Source organism: Pleurodeles waltl, chromosome 2_2, assembly GCF_031143425.1.
Source record: "Pleurodeles waltl isolate 20211129_DDA chromosome 2_2, aPleWal1.hap1.20221129, whole genome shotgun sequence".
In the NCBI taxonomy this organism is placed as follows: Eukaryota; Metazoa; Chordata; class Amphibia; order Caudata; family Salamandridae; genus Pleurodeles; species Pleurodeles waltl.
In genome coordinates this window covers 976775496-976798652 of record NC_090439.1, presented here as the reverse complement: position 1 = coordinate 976798652, position 23157 = coordinate 976775496, and the positions used below count along the sequence as shown (strand labels likewise).

Here is a 23157-nt window from a genome sequence, read left to right as displayed (position 1 = left end):
ATTTATGAAGCAACCTATCCCATGGACCAGTGGATATTTTATTAAATTCCACACCCCTGACTGCGTTTTGTTTTCTCCTGACAACTGGCCTAGTTCATGAATGTGAAATGTAATGTTCCTGACCTTCACGTAGGCATGTTTCAATAAAATGTATTAACTTGAGTAAATTGTCAACATATAGCCTTGCAAATGTTTCTGATTAAACAATAAGCATTGTAGATTTACAAAAAAGGACCTTGTATATTAATGAGGTCTTGTAGAAGCTTAAGCACGAAATTGCAAACTCCTGAAGAGAATGAATGATATGAACCAGATTCAAAATTATACAGTGTATTGAAAAGAATGTGTATTATCCTAACATGGCATGATTTTGAATCTTTTAAATTTGATTCTTGGTTCACAGTGATCTCCGGGTTGTGGAATTTTTTGGACCTGAGGTAGTTAGTGTTCTCTTGGCCTCAATTACCTGCCTGAGATTGTGAATTGCATTTATTCTTGCTTGTTTATATCTTTTATGTTTGCACTACTCTAAGAGGTCATATTTTACAGTGCCAGTTGTGATTTATATTTTAAAGATGGTAGCCGACGTAGAGATGTGGTTTGATTTTTCTCGTGAAATGGGGAGATTTTTATTACCACTCTGTTCAATATTTTAAAGTTCCTTTTTGAAACAGCCCTCTTTCACCGGCCCTCAGCCTCATATGATTTTTATTTAGTCTCTCTTTACAGTATAGCGGCCGTTTTTATAAACTTGTGTCCTGTAAAAGAGAGACATGTTGGTCCTTTCTCAGTGTCTATTGTATTACCTTTTATATGCTGGATGACTCCATCTCTTTTTCAAACTTGGCATCCTGGCTCACTGCGGCCTCTTTTTTTTGTGGAATTGTACAACGGAGGTAGGTGTAGTGTCCTCCTGGTCTCGGATAGTCCTTTGAGAATGGATATTTAATTTCTTTGTTTGTTTGCATTTTTTTATGCCTGCATTACCTCAACAGGCTGTATTTATATGTGGATATATGTTACTGGCTTGTTTTTGCAATGGGGATATATTCACTAGTGGTATGGGTGACTTTACAACAGTTTAACTCAAAAGGGTGTTTGTGTTTTTATTTTTCTTTCATATTGACATAGCCTTTTCAAGGGTACTTTTCTGCTTGCCATATTCTTGTGAAGATTATCTTGTGCTTACGGGAATACCAGAATTGAGAAATCCCCTTTTCTAAGTATTTGAGTATAGTTCTACTTGCAGTACAAGTAAGTGACTTATATTTCAGTAGTTTTATGTTTTCGTTCTAAATTTCTAAGCATGGTAGAGTAATATATTGCGCATCTCTTTGTGGCTTTTTTATTTTTATTTTATTTTTTAGTGTATTTCAGTGGTTGCCTGGAGTAATGATTGGCAGATTTGCCTTAATATGCTTTTTTTAAGGTACTATGTTATTTTCTGGTTGTTTTATGATGGGCTTTTGCAGCATCTTGTTTTGGTTGGAAATCTTGTTTTATACTTGGTTGTGCATTAAGTTGGACTTGTCTTGGTCTCTGGCCCTAATACTTGTGTCACGTTGTTTAGGTTGTGGCTTCTGTCGTATTTTTGTTTCCTATTTTCTTGCACACCCACTTCTGTGTATGGCTGATTTTTGGTGATTGGCACTTTCCTGTACCCTCACGGTTTTTGTGTGCACTTAGATTTTCACTAGTGAACATTCCATGGGGCATTTTCATGTGTCCACTCGTGGGTTTTAATTTTTAATTGACAGTTGTTTTTCAGTGTTCCTTTACAGCCCTGAATAAGTCTTTATTCCAAAGACAAAAGACATGTTGGCTGTTTGTTTCCATTTCAGTTTGGTACACCATAAAATTCAGACAACATCCATAAGTTAACATTTCCAAGACTGCCTATATACCATTTTGAACACATGGAGACTTTTTGTTATTAGGTACATTGAGAGGAACATTATATCCTTCTGATTTGTTATGCTTTTCATTACATTTTTCACAGTCTGCGAATATATACAAAAAATTTGATTATTTGATATACAAAAAAACTTTTTCATGTCAATATGCATTTTAGTTTGTCAGCTTAGTTCTACTTGTGCTCTGGACTTATGCTCATTACAGCTTATTTAAATGCTGTGTGCTAGAAAAAGACTCTTTGCAAACCACAGTATCCAGCAAGATTATCACATAAATCCTCTCACTTTAAAGAAAGAGAAAGGAAAGTGAACCAGTGCCCTTGGAAGACAGCGCCTGACGTTTGACTTTGGTCATTGAATGCACAGCAAATGTGACGACATAAGAACACGATTTAAAGTCTTGTTAACAGAAATCGAGTTTGAAGAATACAGTAAACCCGTCTTAGGCAGGGAGCCACTTGATCACCTGGGTTCATAAGGCACTTAATTAGGCTGCTGGGAAGCCACTGGTGGGCCCCTGGGGCACCCTGGTGGCAGACCTGGGCAGGGATCTCTCAGACGCTGAGTGGGAGAGGCTTCTTGTTTATCCCCAAATAGTGTCACTCAACACCAGACAACTATACCCACAGGACGTACCTTACGCCACACAGACTGAAGGCAGTCTACAGCGGGGAACCACAGTTATGCCCGCACTACAAGGATGCAGACTTCCTACACATGACCTGGGTTTGTGCACAACTCGGGGGTTACTGGGACCAAGTACTGGTGAAAATTAATACAACTCTGAATCGCTCACTGGAGAACACAGTAGAGACGTGCGTACTGGGTAACTTTCCAAGACCCAAGAGAGTAGGGATCAAGTTTGCTGATCTCGCACTAATACTAGTTAAAAGAAGGATAGTGATGGCATGGAAAAAACCCACAGTGCCAAGAGTTGAGAACTGTGTGGGAGATGCAACATTATGGTGCAGGGCAAACGAGAGCTTTAACTAGGAAGGAGGCCTGGGTTGTACGTAGATGCCCCATAGCACACTTGTAGAAGGAGAGTGCAGACAAATGGGAACACCCGATGGGGACAGACTATCAACGGGGGATGGACGGACCGGTAGACAGTACACCAATTAGAAGGGGGAACGAGGGTGCAAACGGTTCTCCTACCACCCACTGACTGATTGGAATTTTGGAAGTTTGTAGTGTGCTGTGTTTGTCCTGCTGACCTGACACTCCTCTCACTCCCCGGGAGTGGTTTGTTGTTAGTTTATAGGATTAGTATAGCATATAGACAGGGACTTGCACACACATCCGCCGCTGCAGACTAAGATTAAACTATTTTCTCCACACAGCATTTGAGAGTAGCCAACAGGGGAATGACCAAAGTGCATAGACACATGGGAACTATATACTTCTGGGCATACACTGGGGTAAACTGACACACCTTCTGTACTCCTTGTGGCATACCTCTAATGGCACATGGTCACAAAGTAAGAACATTGTTTGGTGTACTTTTGAAATGCTTTCGGTAACGTAAATGACAATAAAGAAACATTTTAAATAAAAACATGGCTTAGGCAATGGGAGGGACGAAGGGAACCTGGAGTGCTGTCAGCAAATGGAAAGCCAGGAAGAGCTACAAACCAAAAAGCCAATGGTAATCAACGAGCGGAATGCATTCCAAGGTCAAATTTCTTAAAGTCCCCAAGACATTTTTACCAAACCAGAAAGCTGCACTGTTTGGTAGGCTACAACCCAAAAATGATCTGTACTAGGTATGGTATGATTGTGTACTACTAAAAGCGTATAGTTTTATAGCATATGTATTATATAACTCTTGAATTCTTTGCACATTTTGGCTCTGCTTATCCTATATTCTGTGCAATACATTTTATTTTAAAAATAATAACACACATATTCATGGTATCTTTTTGTCACGGACTAAAGCCTCATACACCATCAACATATGTAATTATTCTCCCATACAACAACCAGGAGTCTAATGTGTGGGCCTACAGACGGGCACATGTTTAATTAACTGGGCTTTCTTACTGGAACCAGAACATGCATTTGCCTGTAGGTGAAAAGCCAATGAAATGCTTACAGAATATTATGTTCATTTTAGTCATGGATCGACCCCTGACCTACAGTTTCTGGCCCTATCCCCGTTGCAACCAGGATCACAGTTAATATACATTTTTGTGAACTTTGACCAGCGACTACACTTCCTGGGTTCTTTGTCAGCTGCCTCACACTGGATTCAAGCTATCCTGGCTGATGAGGGTTGATACCCCAAAATCGATCCCAGAATGCTTGTTTCCAGTCCAGGGCAGGACCTGGCTTGACAGTTCAGGCTGGACTGTTCCCATGGGGAGCAGAGTCAGGACTGGTTGGGTCCAAACTGGGGTGGCACGGTGAGCAGAAAAAATGATGGATTAGACCCTGATCTGTGACTGAGGGTGAATGTTTGATTTGTTCTGCATTCGTTCCTTTTTTATTTTATTTTTTTATTTTTTATTTTTTTTAATGTTTTTGATGTCATAAGTGGGAAGGGTATGCCCAGATGTGGGTCCTGTGCTCACTGTACTACTGGATTCATGCTGGCCTAGCTGATGAGGGGTAATACCTCAAACCCTTCTCTGGATGATTGTCTCCGGTCCAGGGACAGCCTGGCTTGGCAGTTCGGGCTGGACTGTTCCCATGGGTGCCTGGTCAAGACTTATTTGCATGTGTCTGGTTTCAAACGGGGGTGGCATGGTGAGCAGAAAAAATGATGGATTAAACCCTGATCTGTGACTGAGGGTGGATGTTTGATTTTGTTCTTACTTCCATCCATCATCTATTCTTTTTGCTTTTGTCACCCCACAGTGTTGAGTTGGTGGACCAGGCCCCTTTTGCAGGGTTATCCCCAAACATTTTGCCTTCTCCTCCTATTTTTTTCTGACCTGTTTTTGTTTGCTTTAGGACTCTGGGCACTTTACCACTGCCAACCAGTGCCAAAGTGCATATGCTCCTGGTCTAAATTGTTCTGGTGATTGGCTTGTCCATGGTGTGCGTATTTGATTTTCTAGTAAGTCCCTAGTAGTGCACCAAGTGTGCCCAGGGCCCATAAGTCAGATGCTACTAGTGGGCCTGCAGCACTGATTGTGCCACCCACATGAGTAGGCCTGCCACTGCAGCCTGTGTGGAGTGTTTTATACTGCCACTTGGACCTGGCAAATGCAACCACTTGCCAGGCCTAAACCTTCCCCTTTTTCTACATGTAAGTCATCCCTGAAGTAGGTCCAAGGCAGCCCCATGGGATGGGCAGGGTGCAGTGTATATAAAAATAAGGACATGTACTCGTGTGTTTTACATGTCCTGATAGTGAAATACTGCTAAGTTCATTTTTTACAAGTAAAGTTATCACTTTTTAAAGTTGTAAATGTTTTAATCCACAGAAATGAATGGTTGTATTTTTTTTATTTTATATATATTTTTTTTTTTTAGCACACGGTGCTTGAGATCCGTCAAAAACAAAGACTATGTGGGCCGCAGGGGAGGTGAGCCGCCGAAAAAGCAAAACAATGCGTTGGTTCCTTACTGTGATCTTTCCTCACAGGAAAGGCGATGCATTGACTTCCAGACATGCACCTTGTAAGGCCTCTCTCCCCCATAGGGTAACATGAGGATTGCCTTGAAATATCTTTCAGGTGTAATTTCCCATTGGGAGCAGATGGTGATGTGCAGTTGGAGGTCTCTGAACTCACAATTTAAAAATACATCTTTTGGTGGAGTTGGTTTTCAAATAGTAAGTTTCAGAATGCCACTTTTAGCCATTCTGTGCCTCTGCCTGTCTGTGGAATATACGTCTGGGTCAGGATGACAGTTTGGCTGTTTGTGAATTCACTCTATACAGCCACACAAAGGTAGCTGAGGTGTGCCCTGCATTTCCTGATGGGTCTTCCTGAACTAGAATGGTGGGAGGAGCTGACACTTGCACCTGAATTGGGCTGGTCCTGTACTTTTAAAAAGCAGTCTCCAACCCTTGGAGTGTGTCTGGGGCCAGGTCAGGGAGAGGCAGGGTCTTGTGCACTACAAAGACTTCTCTTTGAAGTTTGCCTACTTCAAAGACAGAAATTGGTATAAGTACTGGACCTCTGACACCACATAGTTAGAACATGGCTGGACTGGGGACATTCTGTCAGGAAGAAGAGCTGGACGCTGTAGGAGGGACTGCCACTCCGCCTGTTGCTTTGTTGCTCTCCTGCTGCTTCTGTCCTGGAAGTGAAAGGACTGGACTTTGCTTTCTACATCCTGCTTTCCAAGGTTCTCCAAAGGCTTCAACTGAACTTTCCTCCTGTTAAGAGGTCTCAGATACATCAAAGGCTGCCTCTGTCAGTGCCTGTGCCCTTCTGCTGAGAGTCCTGACTTGCTGAGTGGTGCCAACTCCAGTCCCTTGGCCCTTGGAAGTATAAGCTGGTTGACCTGAAAGAGAAAATCGATGCAGTGCCTGTCTCGCGGTTGAAGAATCAGTGCAGCGTCTGTTTCACCACAGTTCCATCATCACAGCATGTCTGGATTTTCCGCGCATCACCCCCCGCCATCAGTCTCATCAATCCCGCACTGCAGTAAGGATCCAAAGCTGCGTGCCTGGAAGTCAGCGCATCGCCTTTCCTTGAGGAGAGAATTGACGCATCACCTCCCTTGCACAGTAAGAAACCGACGCATCGATTTGCTTTTTCGGCGCCTCACCTCCCCTGCAGCCCGCATAGTCTTTGTTTTTGACCGATCCCAGGTACTTTGCGCTAAATAAAATACAACCATTCATTCTTGTGGATTAAGACATTTGCAACTTTAAAGTGATACCTTTACTTGTGTTTGTTGGAGTTTTGTCGTTTTTCTTCTTGCTTTACTCAGATAAATATTGACGATTTTTCTGAACTGGTTTGGAGTCTGTTTGTAGTGTTTTTACTGTGTGTGTGTGTGTGTGTGTGTGTTTACACAATGCCTCTGAAATAAGCCTGACTTCTTGTGCCAACCTACCAAGGGGGTGAGCATGGGATATCTTAGCTGTGTGGCTCCCTCACCCTGACTAGTGAGGGTCCCTACTTGGACAGAGTGCAAACTACTGCCAACTAGACACCCAATTTTTAACATGAGTCAGCCGCGACAATCACATAAGCAACCGCATTGTAACCTTTGCACAGGGCAGCATAGGTCCATCTGGAAAGCAACAAGACAGTGTAGGGCCCAGTGTGTTGTTACATATTGTCTCCTTGACTGTGGTCGTCATTGCTTCCATTTGTCTATTTGTCCGGTGTAAAGAGAGAGGGATAATGTGGCTTGTGTATTTTTGTGTGCCAGCTCAGTGTGGCATCTGCCTAGGCATAGTGAAATTTGTGTTCCAGGCCCGGTGATGATGCTTCTCTGAATGCTCAGTTATAATTTGGCTTTGAGCAGGAGACACGACAATATGTTCTCGCACACTTCACCGCTTTGACGGTTTAAGACTACCTACTGCTGTTGTTGCTCTCTTAAACCTGCACTTTTTAATGGGAAACGTCTAGTACTGATTAATTGCCGTTTGCTCACTGCCAAGAGCAGTCACCCATAACTGCTTTAACCATGAACCATTTGTGCTGCTGCACATTAGGTGGCAGTGTTTTCACGCATTGAAAATGTAGTGGGTTTGGGAATTAATACTTGATAGTTTTTTGTTTCATTCCTGGAGCAGCTCTTCAGAGTCACGGATGGGACCAAACAAGTTTACATTTATCTTTACAGCACATTGATTAAAAGTGGAAACTAAAATGCTTTATACTGTTGGTGCCTTCTTCTAAGGCGTTATATAGGCTCTTCAGCACCATAAATCCTCATGTAACTTAGTGGCTGCAAGTTATTTTTACATCCCGGTTTCCTCAGTGACCACTCCTTAGCATCTCTGCACCAAAGATCAAACATTGGATGCTCCGCCTGCATCCAGTGGTTCGCTGGTAACAGTCCTAATCAACTCTTTACTGAAGTATATATGTTTCTCTGGACACAAGTGTAACCCCAACACACTGTTGTATATCTAATCATACCTGGGCACATGTCCTAAAAAAAAAAAAAAAGAAGAAGAGGGGGACTATCCAAGTTAGAAAGTACGCAAGTGACATCATGGCATATTACATCATAGTGCAACACCACAGCACGTGAAACATGTGGCCTCACAGGAAGTGGCATCACAACAAATGACCTCACTGGAACTTGCATCACAAGAAGTGACATCAGATCTTAAAACCTCACACATCCGTTTAGCAAATTTATCAAGAGTACACTTGAGTGCATTACAATATTTGACAAATTAGATTTTGCATTGGACTTGTGTTTAAAAAAAAAAAAAAAAAAAAAAAGTGACACAAACTCTGGCCGTCAACTTATGTATTTATTTTTTAAACTCTGCCACAAAGAAATTGGCAACAAAGGGAAACGTGGCTGCAAATCTCTTCCGCTTGCTTGTTAAGTCTGCATTTTAAAATATCTTATGGGGATAAGGTGCCTGCTTCAGAGATCTTTGTGTGCACAGCAAATCTCCAAGAATAATAATGGTAAGATAACTCTTAAGGTTAACACATTTGCTGCAGTGATCTCCCAGTTCTGATAGATAAGTGGATTAATGTTTTAAACACAGAGATCCCTTTGTTACTTGCTGTTCATAAATTGTAATCCTTCTTAAATAGCACAGTAAGGTATGATGGACATGCGACCCCTACACCTTGTAATCCTCACTGCCTTATGTAACACTTCCTGTACATTGATTTATACACTTATGATTTATTAACAATTTACAATGTGTATGTGTGATGTAAAGGGCTCTGACATCCTGCACTGGGATGAGTAGCGCTATTAAAATAAAACAAACAAAGGAGTAGTATTTAAATTATTTGTGCAAATATTGGGACAGACAAACACATCTTTCAGTGCATACATACCTCTTATATACATGGACTTAACTAAGTCAAAACCATGCCTTTGTTAAGTATTTGTGAAGCATTAACAAGCTGTGTGCCTTTGTTTACTCTCCATTGTATTAGCATCTAAGTGTGAGGATCCAGATAGCTCCCAGTCAGGGTACTGGAACACAAGGAGGCCTGATGGCCCCTTAAATTAGGCCTATACTGTGGGCACAGCTGGAATCTGATAAGCCGCCTCCCAGCCTGCACAGTGCTGCTCAGAATGAAAGCAGACAACTTACAGGTGCTACTGAATGTGTTCTGGTGTCTGAAAATTACACCAGTATGCATTCAGCATATTTCAGTTGGGCCCAACGTCTGACAGGATGTGCCCACACTTGTGCCATGAGTCGTACTATGTTTCGCACTGCGAAAATTACCCTACTCTAATAGCTGTGCTGTTCCCTATGTATGCTGTTGGGTGTATGCCCGGGCACATTAAGAGGCCTCGAAATCATAATGTTACTAGACCTGTAAGTTGAGTAACTTGAATAATCTACTCAACCATAACTGTAATGTACTTGACCTGTAAACAGGCCTCAAAGTTTGTGGTCCTTGGCAAATATTTTAGTTTACAGAGTCACCTATTGTTCTTCAGTCTCACGTATGTGTACCTTCAAATATGTGAGCGAAGCATTTCTGCTGTACAAAAACACTTCTAGGTTTCATTAAATATACTAAACATTTGCACCATGCATAAAACAAATGTTAGAACACATGATATATTACTTAGCTCTTAGTTTTACAATTGTATTGCTACCGGGCAGGAGGTTTTATTTTCAAACACTCACTTTTAATAAATGTTACTTTAGTATGATGTGGTCACACACCGTCATTTACAGACAGAACATTTCAAAGAAATGTCCACAATCCTTCCAACTAACTTGCAGCTTTACTGCTAAAACTATATAATGTATTACCAAATCTGTGAAAATCTGGTTTCAGAAAACATATGTAATCTATGCACCTCACCAAGTTAAGTGTTCTGATCTGTTTTCACCCTATTAAAATATTTTTTTCATCACACAGAAGTACAAACAATGGGTTTTCACAACTAATGAAATATATTTTGAAATATTTGTACAGATGACTAAGCTATTTGAATGTTGTGTGTTCAGGAAAAAAATGACAAAATCCTTGAACTCTGCAGTCAGAAGGAAAATTAATTGTAAGATAAACTGACTTTTGACCTCTGTCTCTGAGCTCAGAGCAAATGTGACAATACCAAGATTTAAAGGCCTCCCTTACTTTCTGACTGAACAGAATACCTGTTTTATGTCAGCTCAACACCAGGGGTGAGTAAGTCCTAAAAATTGCTCGACCTGGTAAAATCTTGGGCGAGTAGAATTTTCGAGGCCTGCATACCCATAGCCAGATACTGAACGTGATAACGTGACAGTCAAGAGAAAGAGTTTGAGAAGAAATACTGTATTTTCAATAATAACTCAAGGTTGAGATAGGAGAATCTTGGAGCAAATATATAATTGTGCTTTTTTTTTGTTGCAATAGAGTATAGAGACGCGTGCACATATGTGTGATGGACAGTTTCCTGCACATCAATTTCAATAATTTATTCCCGATAAATGGTAATTTGGTAAAAAAATGCAGTTTAGAAAGCACTGTATCTTGTTAGCATAACACAAGACTGAGTCAAACAGGACTGATAACATGATTCATTTTTAAACAAAAATTATATTTATTAAAATCACACAGGAAGCTAACAATAGAAAGTGTATACAATCATGATTCTCTAGAAGTCAAGAAAAACAAATTGACAACTTGTAACATATACATGAATTAACATGTAGAAAGAAAAAGTGGGGTTGGGGGAACTTAAGTTAGTCATTGGAGAAATACAGATGCTTAAACATTTTAAAGGATGCAGTCTAGATTTGTAATTGCTCCACAAAGCATCTGGTGTGAAATAGCAATACTTTTATAGTACAACACTAAAATGCGTGGATTCTGACTGGAAATATGGCTTAAACAATAATGGTGCTCTTGTTAGTTAGAAAATAGAAGAAATAAATAACTGTTATAGATCAGTTGGACTAACCTGATTAACTTGACATTCTAAGCTGTAAAGGAAAAACAACTCAAATGAGTGAAAAAATAAGACTATGATTGCGTTGACAAAAAGGAAACACAAGCCACAGATGGAGCCTAAAATTTCATTTTTCACTTTAATAACTGTTTAGCGAGAGCGTGGTAAAAACAGGTGGTTGATGATCATCTAATGGATGAACCTAACTAAAATATTCCCATAACCACGTTGCTCTTTCAAGAATTAAGAACATTGAGATCAAATTCTTGACTAATCAGTTTCTCTTTTCAGAATCGAGATATGTAGAAAAATTAAATTGGAGAAATCATGGTTAAAAACTGATATTTTTGTTCACTAATTATTTGGAGCAATTTGACGGAAAATTGTCAGTTGCGATGGAATTTGTATCTCAAAATGCTAGGGTTAAATCTCAAATACGTGTTCACTATTGTATATAGATTGTCTATCAGTAACATCATGGTGGGCAAAAAAGCAAAGAAAGTATATGGAAACGTTTGTAACTTTGTAAAGTTGTTCTCTTTGCCACTCCCATGTTAAAAATGTGACGTTTGCAACAATTTGCCATAGGCATCCTTATGCAACACCTGGATACTGCCTTTTATAAGACCTACTTTGCAGAAAACAATTGGTGTGCTAGTCCTGCCCAGTGCCACTGCACATATACAAGGCTCATAAAATGTAAAGTTGCAGGGAACAATTCTGCATAGAAATTCCAGATTAGCTGGGTTTGACTGGAATGAAAACGATCTCACTATGAGCAGAAGATTACCATGCAACCTGAAATGTAAATGTTGCTCTTGCAAAGGTAAACTCAGAAATGTTAAACGTTTGCAACGAGCAACACATAGGAAGCTCATTGGTGATCAAAATATTTACAGCCTCAGTTTGAGATGCAGCTGGGTATTCTTCAGTCTGAAACTCATTTTTAAACATTGCAGTCTCAGCATCATCAAAGTGTCTTAACCCTGAGAAATTGCCTGTACTACGATGGCCAAGGTCGCCCTTCGAAAACAACGTTTTGTGGTTTTTTTTTTAATTATTTTTTTCTCCACTGGCTGATATGGTGGAGAAGTGTGGCACAATGGTTAGAGTGCCAGACCCTGAAGCAGAGATCTGGCTCAAGACCAGGGTTCAAGTCCCGCTTCGGCAGATCTTGGGCTCAATTCCCTTGGACCAGATAATTCTCACCTCGGTGCCTAATCTAATTAATGGGTCTCACTCTGCAACTCTGGGCAATAGCTTGCTTAATCTCCACAACGGCCCCACCAGCGCTTGGATATCTGGCTTTACCCTGGGGGTGCCCAGGAGTGGGCACCTCACAGGGAAAAGCCAGGAGGGGTTCCATAGCGGTATGAGTACAGCGCCTTGAGACCCTAACGGTTGAGTAGTGCGCTATACAAGTGCAAAGTTTACAGTTTATATAGAAGTGCTCTGAGCTGTGCTACATTGGGCATTTTGCTTTTAAACTGACATATGAAAGGACCAAACAAACATTAAGGCTTTGTATACCCAGTAGATTCTCCTCAAGCGGTGTCCTGTGTAGTCCCAGAAGACTTTATTTCCACTGACTCCTTAAATGCATCCATTAATTGTATGGAAATGTCTTTCGTGGATATCCTAAAATAATATCTGGTATAGATGTGGTCATCTTGCTTCTACAGTAAACACTCTTTTAACCATTGCTTGCAGAATGTTCATTTCAAGCTTTTACTCTTCTCTATTGTAACCCCTTCTTTCATTGATTGCCAAGCACTCCAAAGCAACCAAAAGATAGAATAAGTGCTATAGAAAAAGAATATTTGGAAATATTGGCTCATCTGACTAAGAAAATGGATATTAAGAAGATAATTTAGGGTCTTTGCACTTTGATTAATAAAAGCTTTGAAGGAATTTAAATATGCAAATTCCTGCTAGTGTAGTTATCGTGTACACTGTAGTACGAGGGCTTATGTATAAATATGCCACTCAGGGCTCTTTTCAATTTATATTGTGCTATCAGTTTATACAAAAACATAAAACATACAGCATGAGGTTAAATAAATAACTGTTCACCTAAAATTCATAAATGAAAAAAAAACACTTAACTAGTATATCCATGCTCTCTGTTCGTATGTATGGGATCTATTTAATGGGTGAATTACCTATAGAGGGAAGATTAAGGTTTCCTGATGCTTTTTACAGACTTTTGTGATACTTGTTCCACTTTCCAACACCTGTAATCCCATCAGTCACTTTAGAAAGGCATTGAAAATAGAACATCTTAGAAACTCTCTTCGGTTACCAACCTTCAATTATTGAAAAAGTACTTTCGAAGCAAATGTATCTGCATGTCCCACTGTCGCTGTTGTGGTGATATGATTAAGTATAATACTTAATTTTAATATTTAAGTGATACGGATGGCAGTAACCAACAATTCTATTTGATAGTAAGGGTAATTTTAATATTTAAGTGATACGGATGGCAGTAACCAAAAATTCTATTTGATAGTAAGGTGCAGCTTTAAAATAGTTACAGTTTTCTTCCTCTTGTGTACATGGAAGGGTCAATGGAAAATGTTAAAACAAAAAAGGAGCATCAGTCCTTTAACCACAGCACACTTTCCATATTTCAGGCTGCCCCAGATAAAATTGAAACATGAGTATTGGAAGTCTGAGATGATATGTTATCCCTCTGCTAAAATGCATGTGCATGCCCCTTACATGTTCATTCAACATCAACCTAAAGAGAAATAAAAGGTGAAATAAGAATGCCATTCAAACTCTAGTCTTGACCGTGATAATTCCATCCTAGATTATTTGTTTTTTGGCTCCTTCCTAACTGTTGTTTGTCTGTCTTTAAAATGTTGTCTAATCTTTATCTGTGAGTTTAAAATTATGGGTGTGCCTATTTTTTTCACATCCTGGAAAAGTGTGTTTCCTGGCATTAATTCCATGGGCTATGTTCAGCCACACTCAGGACACTATTTTGATTTGCAAAACATTTGTCAATTAGGCCCACAAAACTAGTGACAAAACAAGTTTCTAAACCTACCAAGACTCCACTCTGCAACTGAAACCTCAGTGCTCTTTGGAACGTAGTCCAAGGACTGTCAAAAGCACTCCTGTGTCTTATTCCTGATTGGGCTCTACACAAATGCCAAATAACGATTCCAATAACCATTGTTTATGTGAGGCTTTTATTGTTTTGTCTTTTTTTGTTGTTTTTTTTAGCAATGGGCGACCTTTTCCAGAGTGTGGTATCTCATAGATGGGAAGATGCAGCCTCCAGGGAAAATAGCAACAATGTGTGCGATTCGCCTGCAAGGAAAGCATAAGCCCATCTACCATGCGCTCAGTAAGGAACAACACATTATTGTTTTTTAAATTATTTAGTTTGTGGCTGCAAGCAAGCTTACATCTACGTTTAGCGCTGGCCTTTTGCCACTGAGACTGTTTACAGCTGGAATTTATTAACACAATGTTGTTCTTTGGGTTAGTTCTCAAAATGTGCAACAGCAATTGTTTTCTGAAGAATAAAAAAATGTCTAGCTTGCGCGTCAATTTTCAATACTATTAAGGACACGGAGGCGAGGATTATGCTGCTCCCTCTTTGCTGAACATTAACAGCAGCCACTCAAATCTTTAAAACAGAAACTACTTTTTGCAGGTGCCCTAGTAGTCCATACTGTCCACCAATCATATGTCTGCCCCATGTATACCTGTCCGTGCAAACACAGTCCTTCCTCTTTCTTTGCAAGCAGTGGAAATCATATTACTTGACTTCTTAGAACTGGAATCCAACCACCGAACTGAATCTCAGACTTCCACTCTCAACCGGGCTGAAGACCTTGAAACAAAATGTCTCTTCTTCGGTTCAAATCGATCATTCAGGTACCCTTATTATCATTCGTAAGGTCGAACAAAGAAAACAAATAATGCCCAATCCATACCTGTAAAACAATGTATGGACAGCTAAATAAAATTCAACACATTGTGCATAACACATCATTAACAATAGAAACAGATAAATTGTTTTCCAAGTGGGATAACCCTCGCCTCCGTGTCTTTAATAGAATTGAAAATTCTTGACGCGGAAGCTAGAAATGGTTTAATTCTACGTCCGGACTGGAGGCTTCGGTTTGTGCTATTTCAAAGCTGTTCCACCACTGCAGACGCCACATCAACAATAGGTTTGTGATTTAAAAAAAAAAAAAACACTTTGAAAGTTGAGTCCGAAGACCAGAAAGCTGCTGTCATAATGTCCTCTAAATGAGAACTAGTAGTAAATGCCTTAGAGGCCATAGCTCCCCAAGCAGAGTGGGCTCCAAACAGAAATATCTATCCCAGCTTCCCCCCAAACCATCTGACCTATCTTGCCATAGTTTCAGTAGAAACAGGTCAAAAGGGACTCTGTAATGAAATGAGCAATTGTCCATGAATATCTCTGTGAATCTCACGAGTACGCTCCTCAAAAGCTTTCAAACATTTGATTAGACATAGTTTCTGATGATGGGGAAACGCTGGGCAAGAAACACATCTGAAAGCAGCCTTTGTACATCCAGAAATAGCAAAAGAAATCCCTAAAGGAGTAAGTACTCTACCTGCTAATCACCACTGGAAACCACGGATGAGACTTCCAAAGAGGCATCACCACAATCCGCCTTCTATCTCCTCACCTGAGAGAGTACTCTCTAAATCATGGAGAACAGGGGAAATGTGTAGGGGAGATCCTTCTCCCATGTCTGAAGGAAGGCATCCGACCCTAGAGCTAGAGGATCCGGTCTCCAACTGAAGAATCGTGACAGCTGAACATTCAGCCTCGATACAAACCGGTCCATCGAACATGGACCCCACCGAAGATTCAGATTGTGAAACATTGCGGGCTGAGATCCCAATCGCGGCCATCCTTCAGGAAGCGAGAGTTCCAGTCTGCCACCAGGTTGGCGCATCCTGGAATATACTCAGCCATCACTGAAATATGATTTTGGAGGCAAATTTGCCAGAATTGCTTCGCAATCTCCACTAAGACTCGAGACCACCGATATGTTGCCCATGCACAATAGGCTACAATATTTTGCGTGGCGGAGAGAAAGCGAGCGAATCGCAAACACCCCTGCTAGAAGCTCCAGGCAATTGATATGGAGCATCAGTTCCTTCGAGGACCACCAGCCTCCTCTCTCTACCAAGCCGCAACGAGCTCCCCAGTCCCAGCGACTGGCATTCGACTCTATAACTATCTCCAGCACTGATGCGCAAATGGCTCTGCTGTTCCATGCATCAGTGTGAGGTAGCCACCAGGAGATCTCTGCCCTGGCTTTGTCCGACAGCAAAATCTGTTCAGAATAGGACAATCCTCTGCAAAGATGCTTTTTCTTTAATTGCTACAAGGCCCGGTAATAAAGAGGCCCCGGAAAAATAACCTGAATAGAGGAGGCGAAGAGGCCTACCAGTTGTACCCGGGTCCTCAATGATATAATCCTAGAGACAAGGGCACTCCTCAACTCTTTCTTGATAGAATTCTACTTTGTCAGAGGCAATAACAGCTGGGCTTTGATAGAATCGACGTGGAAGCCTAAGAATTCTCTCACTCTGGACGGAGTCAAGATCGACTTGTCTGAGTTGATGGGAAACCCAGATCTTGCAGAAGCTGAAAAGTCAACGACGGGTGCATCAACACCGATTACTCACTTTAAGCCATGGTCAGAATATCGTTGAGAAGTATGAGGCGGATGCCTCTTTCTCTGAGGAACTGCACCACTGGACGTAAAAGCTTGGTGAAGCAACAAGGAGCAGAAGAACGTCCGAAGTGCAAGTTGGTGAATTCGTACTATTGGTCTCACCAACCGAACTGAAGATCTCAGCGGTGCGGCCAGAAAATAAGTACCGTAAGATACACGTCTTTGAGATCTAGACATGCTAGATAGTCTCCTTCTTGCAAAACATCTCTAAAGAGATGGATACCATCCATCCTGAAGTGACAGTAGACTATCCAGGAGTTGTACTCCTTCAAATTGAGCACTAGACAAGAACCCCCGACTTTTTTCTGTACCAAAAATATCGAACTGACAAACCCAGAAGAGTGAGGGCTCGTTCGTACTAAGTGCATCGATATCCCTGTCCATGATATTGCTCTCTACTTGGGGAAAAATGAATGTAACAAGGAGGGGCTGGCTGCTGAGGGGAAGCATAAAACTCTAGTCTGTACCCTTGCAAGGTCTGCAATATCCACAGTGTCTTGAGAAATACATTCCCCAGTCGGAAGATGCTCTTTCAACCTCCCCACCAGAATAATCTCTGAGTATGGAATAATTCTCACCTGTTGATGTCCCATCAGAGGCGTTGAAACCACCTCCGCTATTAGTTCTCAAGCCACGGCCCTGACCTCTCCGGGATCTGGTGGGGTAGAATCCAGACGTAGAATAGGCGGTACCTCGACCCCCTTGTTTGTAGCCTCCTGAGGCCTGGAAAAATCTGCAGCCTGGCGCTCGGCCTCTGTAGCATCTGGCCCAGACAAAAAAGCCCCCACTTAACATCTTTTTGATAGAGGATTGGGCCTTATCCAACGCAGAGAAAGTAGCCACATATTTCCCCAAATAACATACCATTCGCCATGGAGCCTGCCTCGTTAGGGGCCAATTCCGCCAGCTTTGGGTCAATGCGCATCAAAAAGAACCATCTGCTCTCGGTGGACATTGTGCAATTTGCATTGACCAAAAGGCAGATGACTTGCTGAGCCCATTCCAATACGGTCTACAGATTCACGGGAGAACTGGTTTCTTTATCCTGAACTGCAAGTTCCAGGATTTTCATGATGGGACCTGAAATGTCCAGTAGTTTATCTTGGCGACTCTTCCATGCACGATCTAGGCCCTTTTTAGGATATTTAGAGAATCTTTTAATGAACGTTGCCATATTCGGATCTAGTTCAGGCGTATTCCCCACCTTGCCTAAAAGAAAGGGGCAAGGACATTCAGAGCGCAGGGTGCTGTGCTCATCGCGGTCAGAACCCTTCCTCAATCTGTCCTGCACGTAATGTGCCACCTCAATACAAGGGATCCACTCAGTGCAACAATGGTGGACAATATTTTCAGGATCAAAGGACAAGATGCGAGGTATGTGGTCTCCCTCATGCAAATTGCGGGTCTTACTCTTTCCCAAAGGTTTAGGGTCGTCAAGCGCTTGGTCAGAATCTGAAGATGAGGAAGAGGGGGCACTTTCACCTGCATAGAAGACCCCATAAAGGCATCTGGAACCCCCAAGAAAGCAAAGAGCCATACTCATGGTCTTTAATAACCGACGCAGCCATTTGAGCCAGAATTTCAGGTGAAGAGGCTGGTCCCATTGAGCCTCTCTGGGCAATGCCCATATCACATGGCTGGTCATCTCCGAACACAGTCTCAGAGATGGCTTGCCCCCTTAATTCACTCTGGCCAAACCTTTATAAGGGGCTGAGTAAAGGGCTTCAATGCTTTTAATGGGAGCCTGATTTACAGAGTCCTGGTCGTGGTGCCCCGGGGCCTCAAGCAATCTCTCCTCCATGTGAAGTTCGTCTATCTCAGGGAGTTCCTGATAATATTCGTCCTCTTTGGCGTAGTACACTGTGCTTTTGAGCAAGAGGAATAAAGTAGTTCAGAGTAGGGGGGGGGGGGTAGCCCCAGCAGGATATAAGCTCAACCATATTGAGCTGGACTTTAGGCAGTCAAAGACACAAGTTTCAGGCAGCAAGATCGAATTTGGAGGGAGCTCCTGAAATAAAAACCCCTTAGGCAGAGCCCTGAAACATTTATGCACCCCGTCGGGCCTTCAGGGGATAATAGGAATGTTCTCCACACGTGTGCAGCGCTCGGTCCGATCTCCTGACTAAAACGGAGAAAATTGGAACTGAACGCATGTGCAACGCGCAGTATAGAAAGAGGACTGCAGTCCTCCTGAAAAAAGTGGTTGCGGTCTAGGCGTCCAATCGGACCATAAACGTGTATTTAAAAAAAATATAAAAAAAAGAGGGCAATGCCCTTAACATAAACTCTTCCTGTTGGTCGTTCAGATAAGCCTGAAGACGGGTGAAATTAGACACAAGCCACAGGCACTCAAGTATGAACCGATTGCGAACAAGCCAGTGGGGATGTACAAGAGCACCACTGTCGAAGAGCACTGCAACACTGGCTCCCACTCCATGCTGCTAATGCACTTGAGAAAATCACTTGCAATAACGATTTAATGATAAACCAGGAAAAACACTTATCTGCTGGCTGCAAGCAGCAGAGAAAGAGGCAGGACTGTGTTTCCAGGGATAGATATACATGGGGCAGACACATGATTGGTGTACAGTTTGGAATACTAGGGCGCATGGGGAAAAGTAGTTTGTGTTTAAAAGGTTTTTGATTGGCTGCTGTTAATGTTCGGTAAAGAGAGAGAAGCATAATCCAAAGCTTCTGGTCCTGACATAGAATTGTAAATGTTTTTTTTGGCGTAGCCAAATGATCTACAACATGCATCAGCAGGACTGACTCGTAGATAACTTTGTTTGCAAATGCTAGATGGGGGAGGGAGGTACATTTGATATCATGAATAGATATTTTTTGCTCAAATGTGAGGTTAGGTCTATGATATCCAGGGCTTGCACCTAGTTAGGTGCAACAGAACTAGAACTTAGAGTTGTATTAGTGTGTTCAACAATCCAACAGTGTTGGGCTTTCTTCACACTAAGGCTCTTTCTCCACAGTCTGTTTTTCTGGTGTGACAATTCTTGAGTTGGGAAAATACCAATCCAGCAGTGTTTATTTACAGGGTTGTAATATTATTCTTCCTTCCCTCATTGTTACTTATCAATTGATCACATCATCACAGGAGAAAGAACTGGAAGTAAAAAACAATTGTTAATCCTGCCCACCTCTGTGGGTGTTGGTAGAATATAAATTTCCTAGAATTCTTCTTGGTTTTTGTTTGTTTGTTCTTTTGTATTTTTCTCATCTCATGACTGAGATGAAGTGCTATCCATGCCACGCTTCCATTGCCTCTGACCACATCTAAGGCTTCAAAATGTCAGGCACAAGGGGAAAAGAGTAGTGCAACTCATTATCAGTAGGTGAGAGATACAATACCAATCTTCACATTGTCTCAGGTTGGCAGTCTTCCCAGAGCAACTGACGTCAGGTCAGATGTGGAAAAGGTACCAGCAGCTGGAGAAGGTAAGTCATCCTCAGGGTGTGGGCGGCGCAGCGCCCTTCTTTTGACTTTACTAAGTTGGTGTGCACACACATGCTTAGAGCGGGTAGTCCCTGGCTCCATTACAGGCCACATGGTACTTTGCTCCTCCTAGGCAGCCAGAGCTGAAAGATCGGATCATGGTGATTAGGAAATCAGCATTGCGCTTTCATTCCAGCCAGTAAAACACACTGATAGTCATAGGTTACTGGAAATCCTGACTGTAATATGCCAGAATACAAGATTTCTAGTTAAAGAATTGCCCAGCACATCTTCTGAATCTGTATTATTGCGGTTCCAACATGTTCCAGCATGCTCCTATGCAAGGTCTTCCTTTGCATCGGCATGCGTTGAATGCTATGCTACATGAACGGAAAAAATCCAGACAAGATGAGCGTCAGTAGACTTGTGTATAGGGTTTACAAAATGTTACCTTTTGTTAGCATTATTACATGTGTAAGTTTGCAACATATTCTGTTACTTGGATGATTGGCATCTTCATTCTCCTTTGGAAGATGAAGGACAGAGAGGATTTCAGGTTGGTCATCACCTTCGACGTCAATAGGGCCTACTTTTGAACTATCCAAAATACAAGTTGGATCCAGTTCAAGACAGAATATTCCTAGCAGCAGAATACATAATGAATATTTGAATGGTATTCCCTCAAGAAAGAAGAAACGGAGGCTGACTTTTTTTTTGCCTTTATTGCCTCAACATCACGCTGCGGAGCTGCTGTGGCTGAGGGTACAATGGCATGTTGCTTCTTACGTGTTTCTAGTACATTTGGCAAGATTACACTTCAGGAAGTTGCTAATACATCTTCTGGAATAGTGAACTCTAACATCCATAAATTTCGAGAAGAAATTTTCAGTGCATCTTTAAGTTTTCATGTCTCTTTAATGGTGGCTGAATCTGACATCAGGATACAAAGGATTCCAGCTCCAACCTGGTCGTCCAGGAGTGGTAACAACAGATGCTGCTGTGAGGGGCTGGGGTATGACTCTGATGAACCGGGAAATCCATGGAAAATGGAATTTCATGAAGAGAACTGGGGGTTGTGACCGACCGCCGAATGAAGATGGCAGACTGAGCGCAAGCACCCACTAAATAAAGGAAATACCAGCGAACATCCTGGTGACCTGGCACAGGGTGTTGATTTCCATATACCTCTAAATACACTGGCGTAGCAGCAGGAGCCCCCTGGTTCATGAACCTCCTTGACAACGCTAGTGTAGTGTGATGCGCTGGCAGGGATTTCCCCGATGCTGAAAGGCCTCTTGGCTGTGATGAAGAAAAGGGTCCCTGATCAGTGCTGGGGAGCCCGCCCCACATCTGAATGTTCCACGAGTGGGGGCGCCCAGACAAGAGACGAAGGCCTTGCACAAGCCTGGTAGCCATCTCTTTGCAACTTACTGCAAGCAGTTAAGGACTTCAGGTCCACCTTAGAACATATCATTGATACCCTGGCACTGGTTATTAACCGCTTGAGGGTAGATATACCAAAGATATCGGCCAGATTGGGCACATCAGAGCACACACATTAGAAGATCACACAGTGGCCATAAAGCACCTGGAAACAGAGGTCCGTTGCCTCATGAACTCCACCCATAAACACTATGCCCAAGATGAAGACACAGAGAGAATATCTTGGTGCAACAACTTGCGATTTGTGGGCCTCCCAGAAAAAGCAGAAGGTAAAGTAGGTGACCTGGAGGGTCTGGTCAAAACAATAGTAGGCCCAGAACCATTTTGTAGTCGAGGTGACGCAGGGTCCCTGGACCTCCTCCAGAACAAAGGGCATGACCCAGAGCCCTAATAACAAGGATACCGAATGATAGAGACCTGGGTGCAATTCTGAAGGTGGCACATCAAAAAGCCCTATCATTATCAACAATACAGAAGTCATGGTTTTTCCGGACTAGACTCAAGACGTGTAGGCCAAGAGTGGGCTGCGCAACATTCCCTACACAATTTTTTTCCAAGCAAAATTCTGTGTCCTCTCAGTGGGCAGTGCCTGCTTCTTTGCATCACCAGAGGAAGCTTGTGAGAAGTTGGGGAACTAGCGTCTAGCTGGGCACAACAAACGGAGAGAGGTGTACACCCAGGCCAGAAAGACGGACAGGAGCTTGGCAGTGGCAGGCTCAATTGACGGAGGAGCCTCAGGAATCGGAGAGGTTCGAACGTAGTCAATCTTTTACTTCTGGGAGCCAGAGACCGCTGAAGACAAGTTTTACAACCCCTCCACGCCCCAATGGGGCTATTCCCCTACTTCTCTGAGAGTGAGACTTGAGTACTGTATATATTGCATTTTACACTGGTTGTGCAAGTTTTATGTGTGTTTGAGGATTTTTGGTGGGTGGACAACCGATGCCTCGGATTAGGGGGTGGGCGAGATGGGATGGCAGCATGGGGAGGGTTGGCGACTGTGTGTGTGTGAGACGGGAGGAGAAAAGACGGAAGGGGCAACAGGACATGAACATTTTTATCAACTAAGATGACCCTTGGATCCAATAAGCTAACCCTTAAGATTTTATCGTGCAATGTCACGGCCACAAAATCAAGAGGGGAGTCTTTCAGAAATACTTGTACTGAAATGATCCAGACTTAAGACTTTTGCTGGAAACACATCTGGTGTACAATACATGTGACTGCCAGGGCATTTACAAGGTCTTGGCACATTCAGGGTTTACTTCAGACTCACAGAAGATTGGGCATGTTGGCCCGTCAATCACTTCCACTCACTGTCACATAGACATGAATGGACTTGGAGGGGTGCTACTCCACTATTAAGGATGACTAGAATGGCAAGCAGATGTTGGATGGTATAAGGCTGTAAACAATGGCACTATCAAAGATGGGCAAATGGCTGTTGCAGATGCTCATAAGCAGATGATGAGGGCCAAGATTAACAGAATTGCATCAATATAATATAATTAGGGCGAACCAACACTAGACTGCATAATTTCAAGGAGACAAAAGGCCTGATGGATCAATGGAGGGGTACTTGCCTGAAGGAACGGCACTATTC

At 42.2% G+C, this 23157-nt stretch overlaps 1 protein-coding gene across 1 annotated transcript in view; it reads left to right on the top strand.

The window, feature by feature from the left end:
- The window catches only part of MRPL13 (mitochondrial ribosomal protein L13), a 134018-nt gene that overhangs the window by 17552 nt on the left and 93309 nt on the right, over window positions 1–23157 (top strand). The window contains exon 2 of the mRNA XM_069220683.1: window positions 14157–14280. Coding sequence (XP_069076784.1) covers window positions 14157–14280 — 124 coding nt within the window. The remainder of the gene's footprint in view (window positions 1–14156; window positions 14281–23157) is intronic.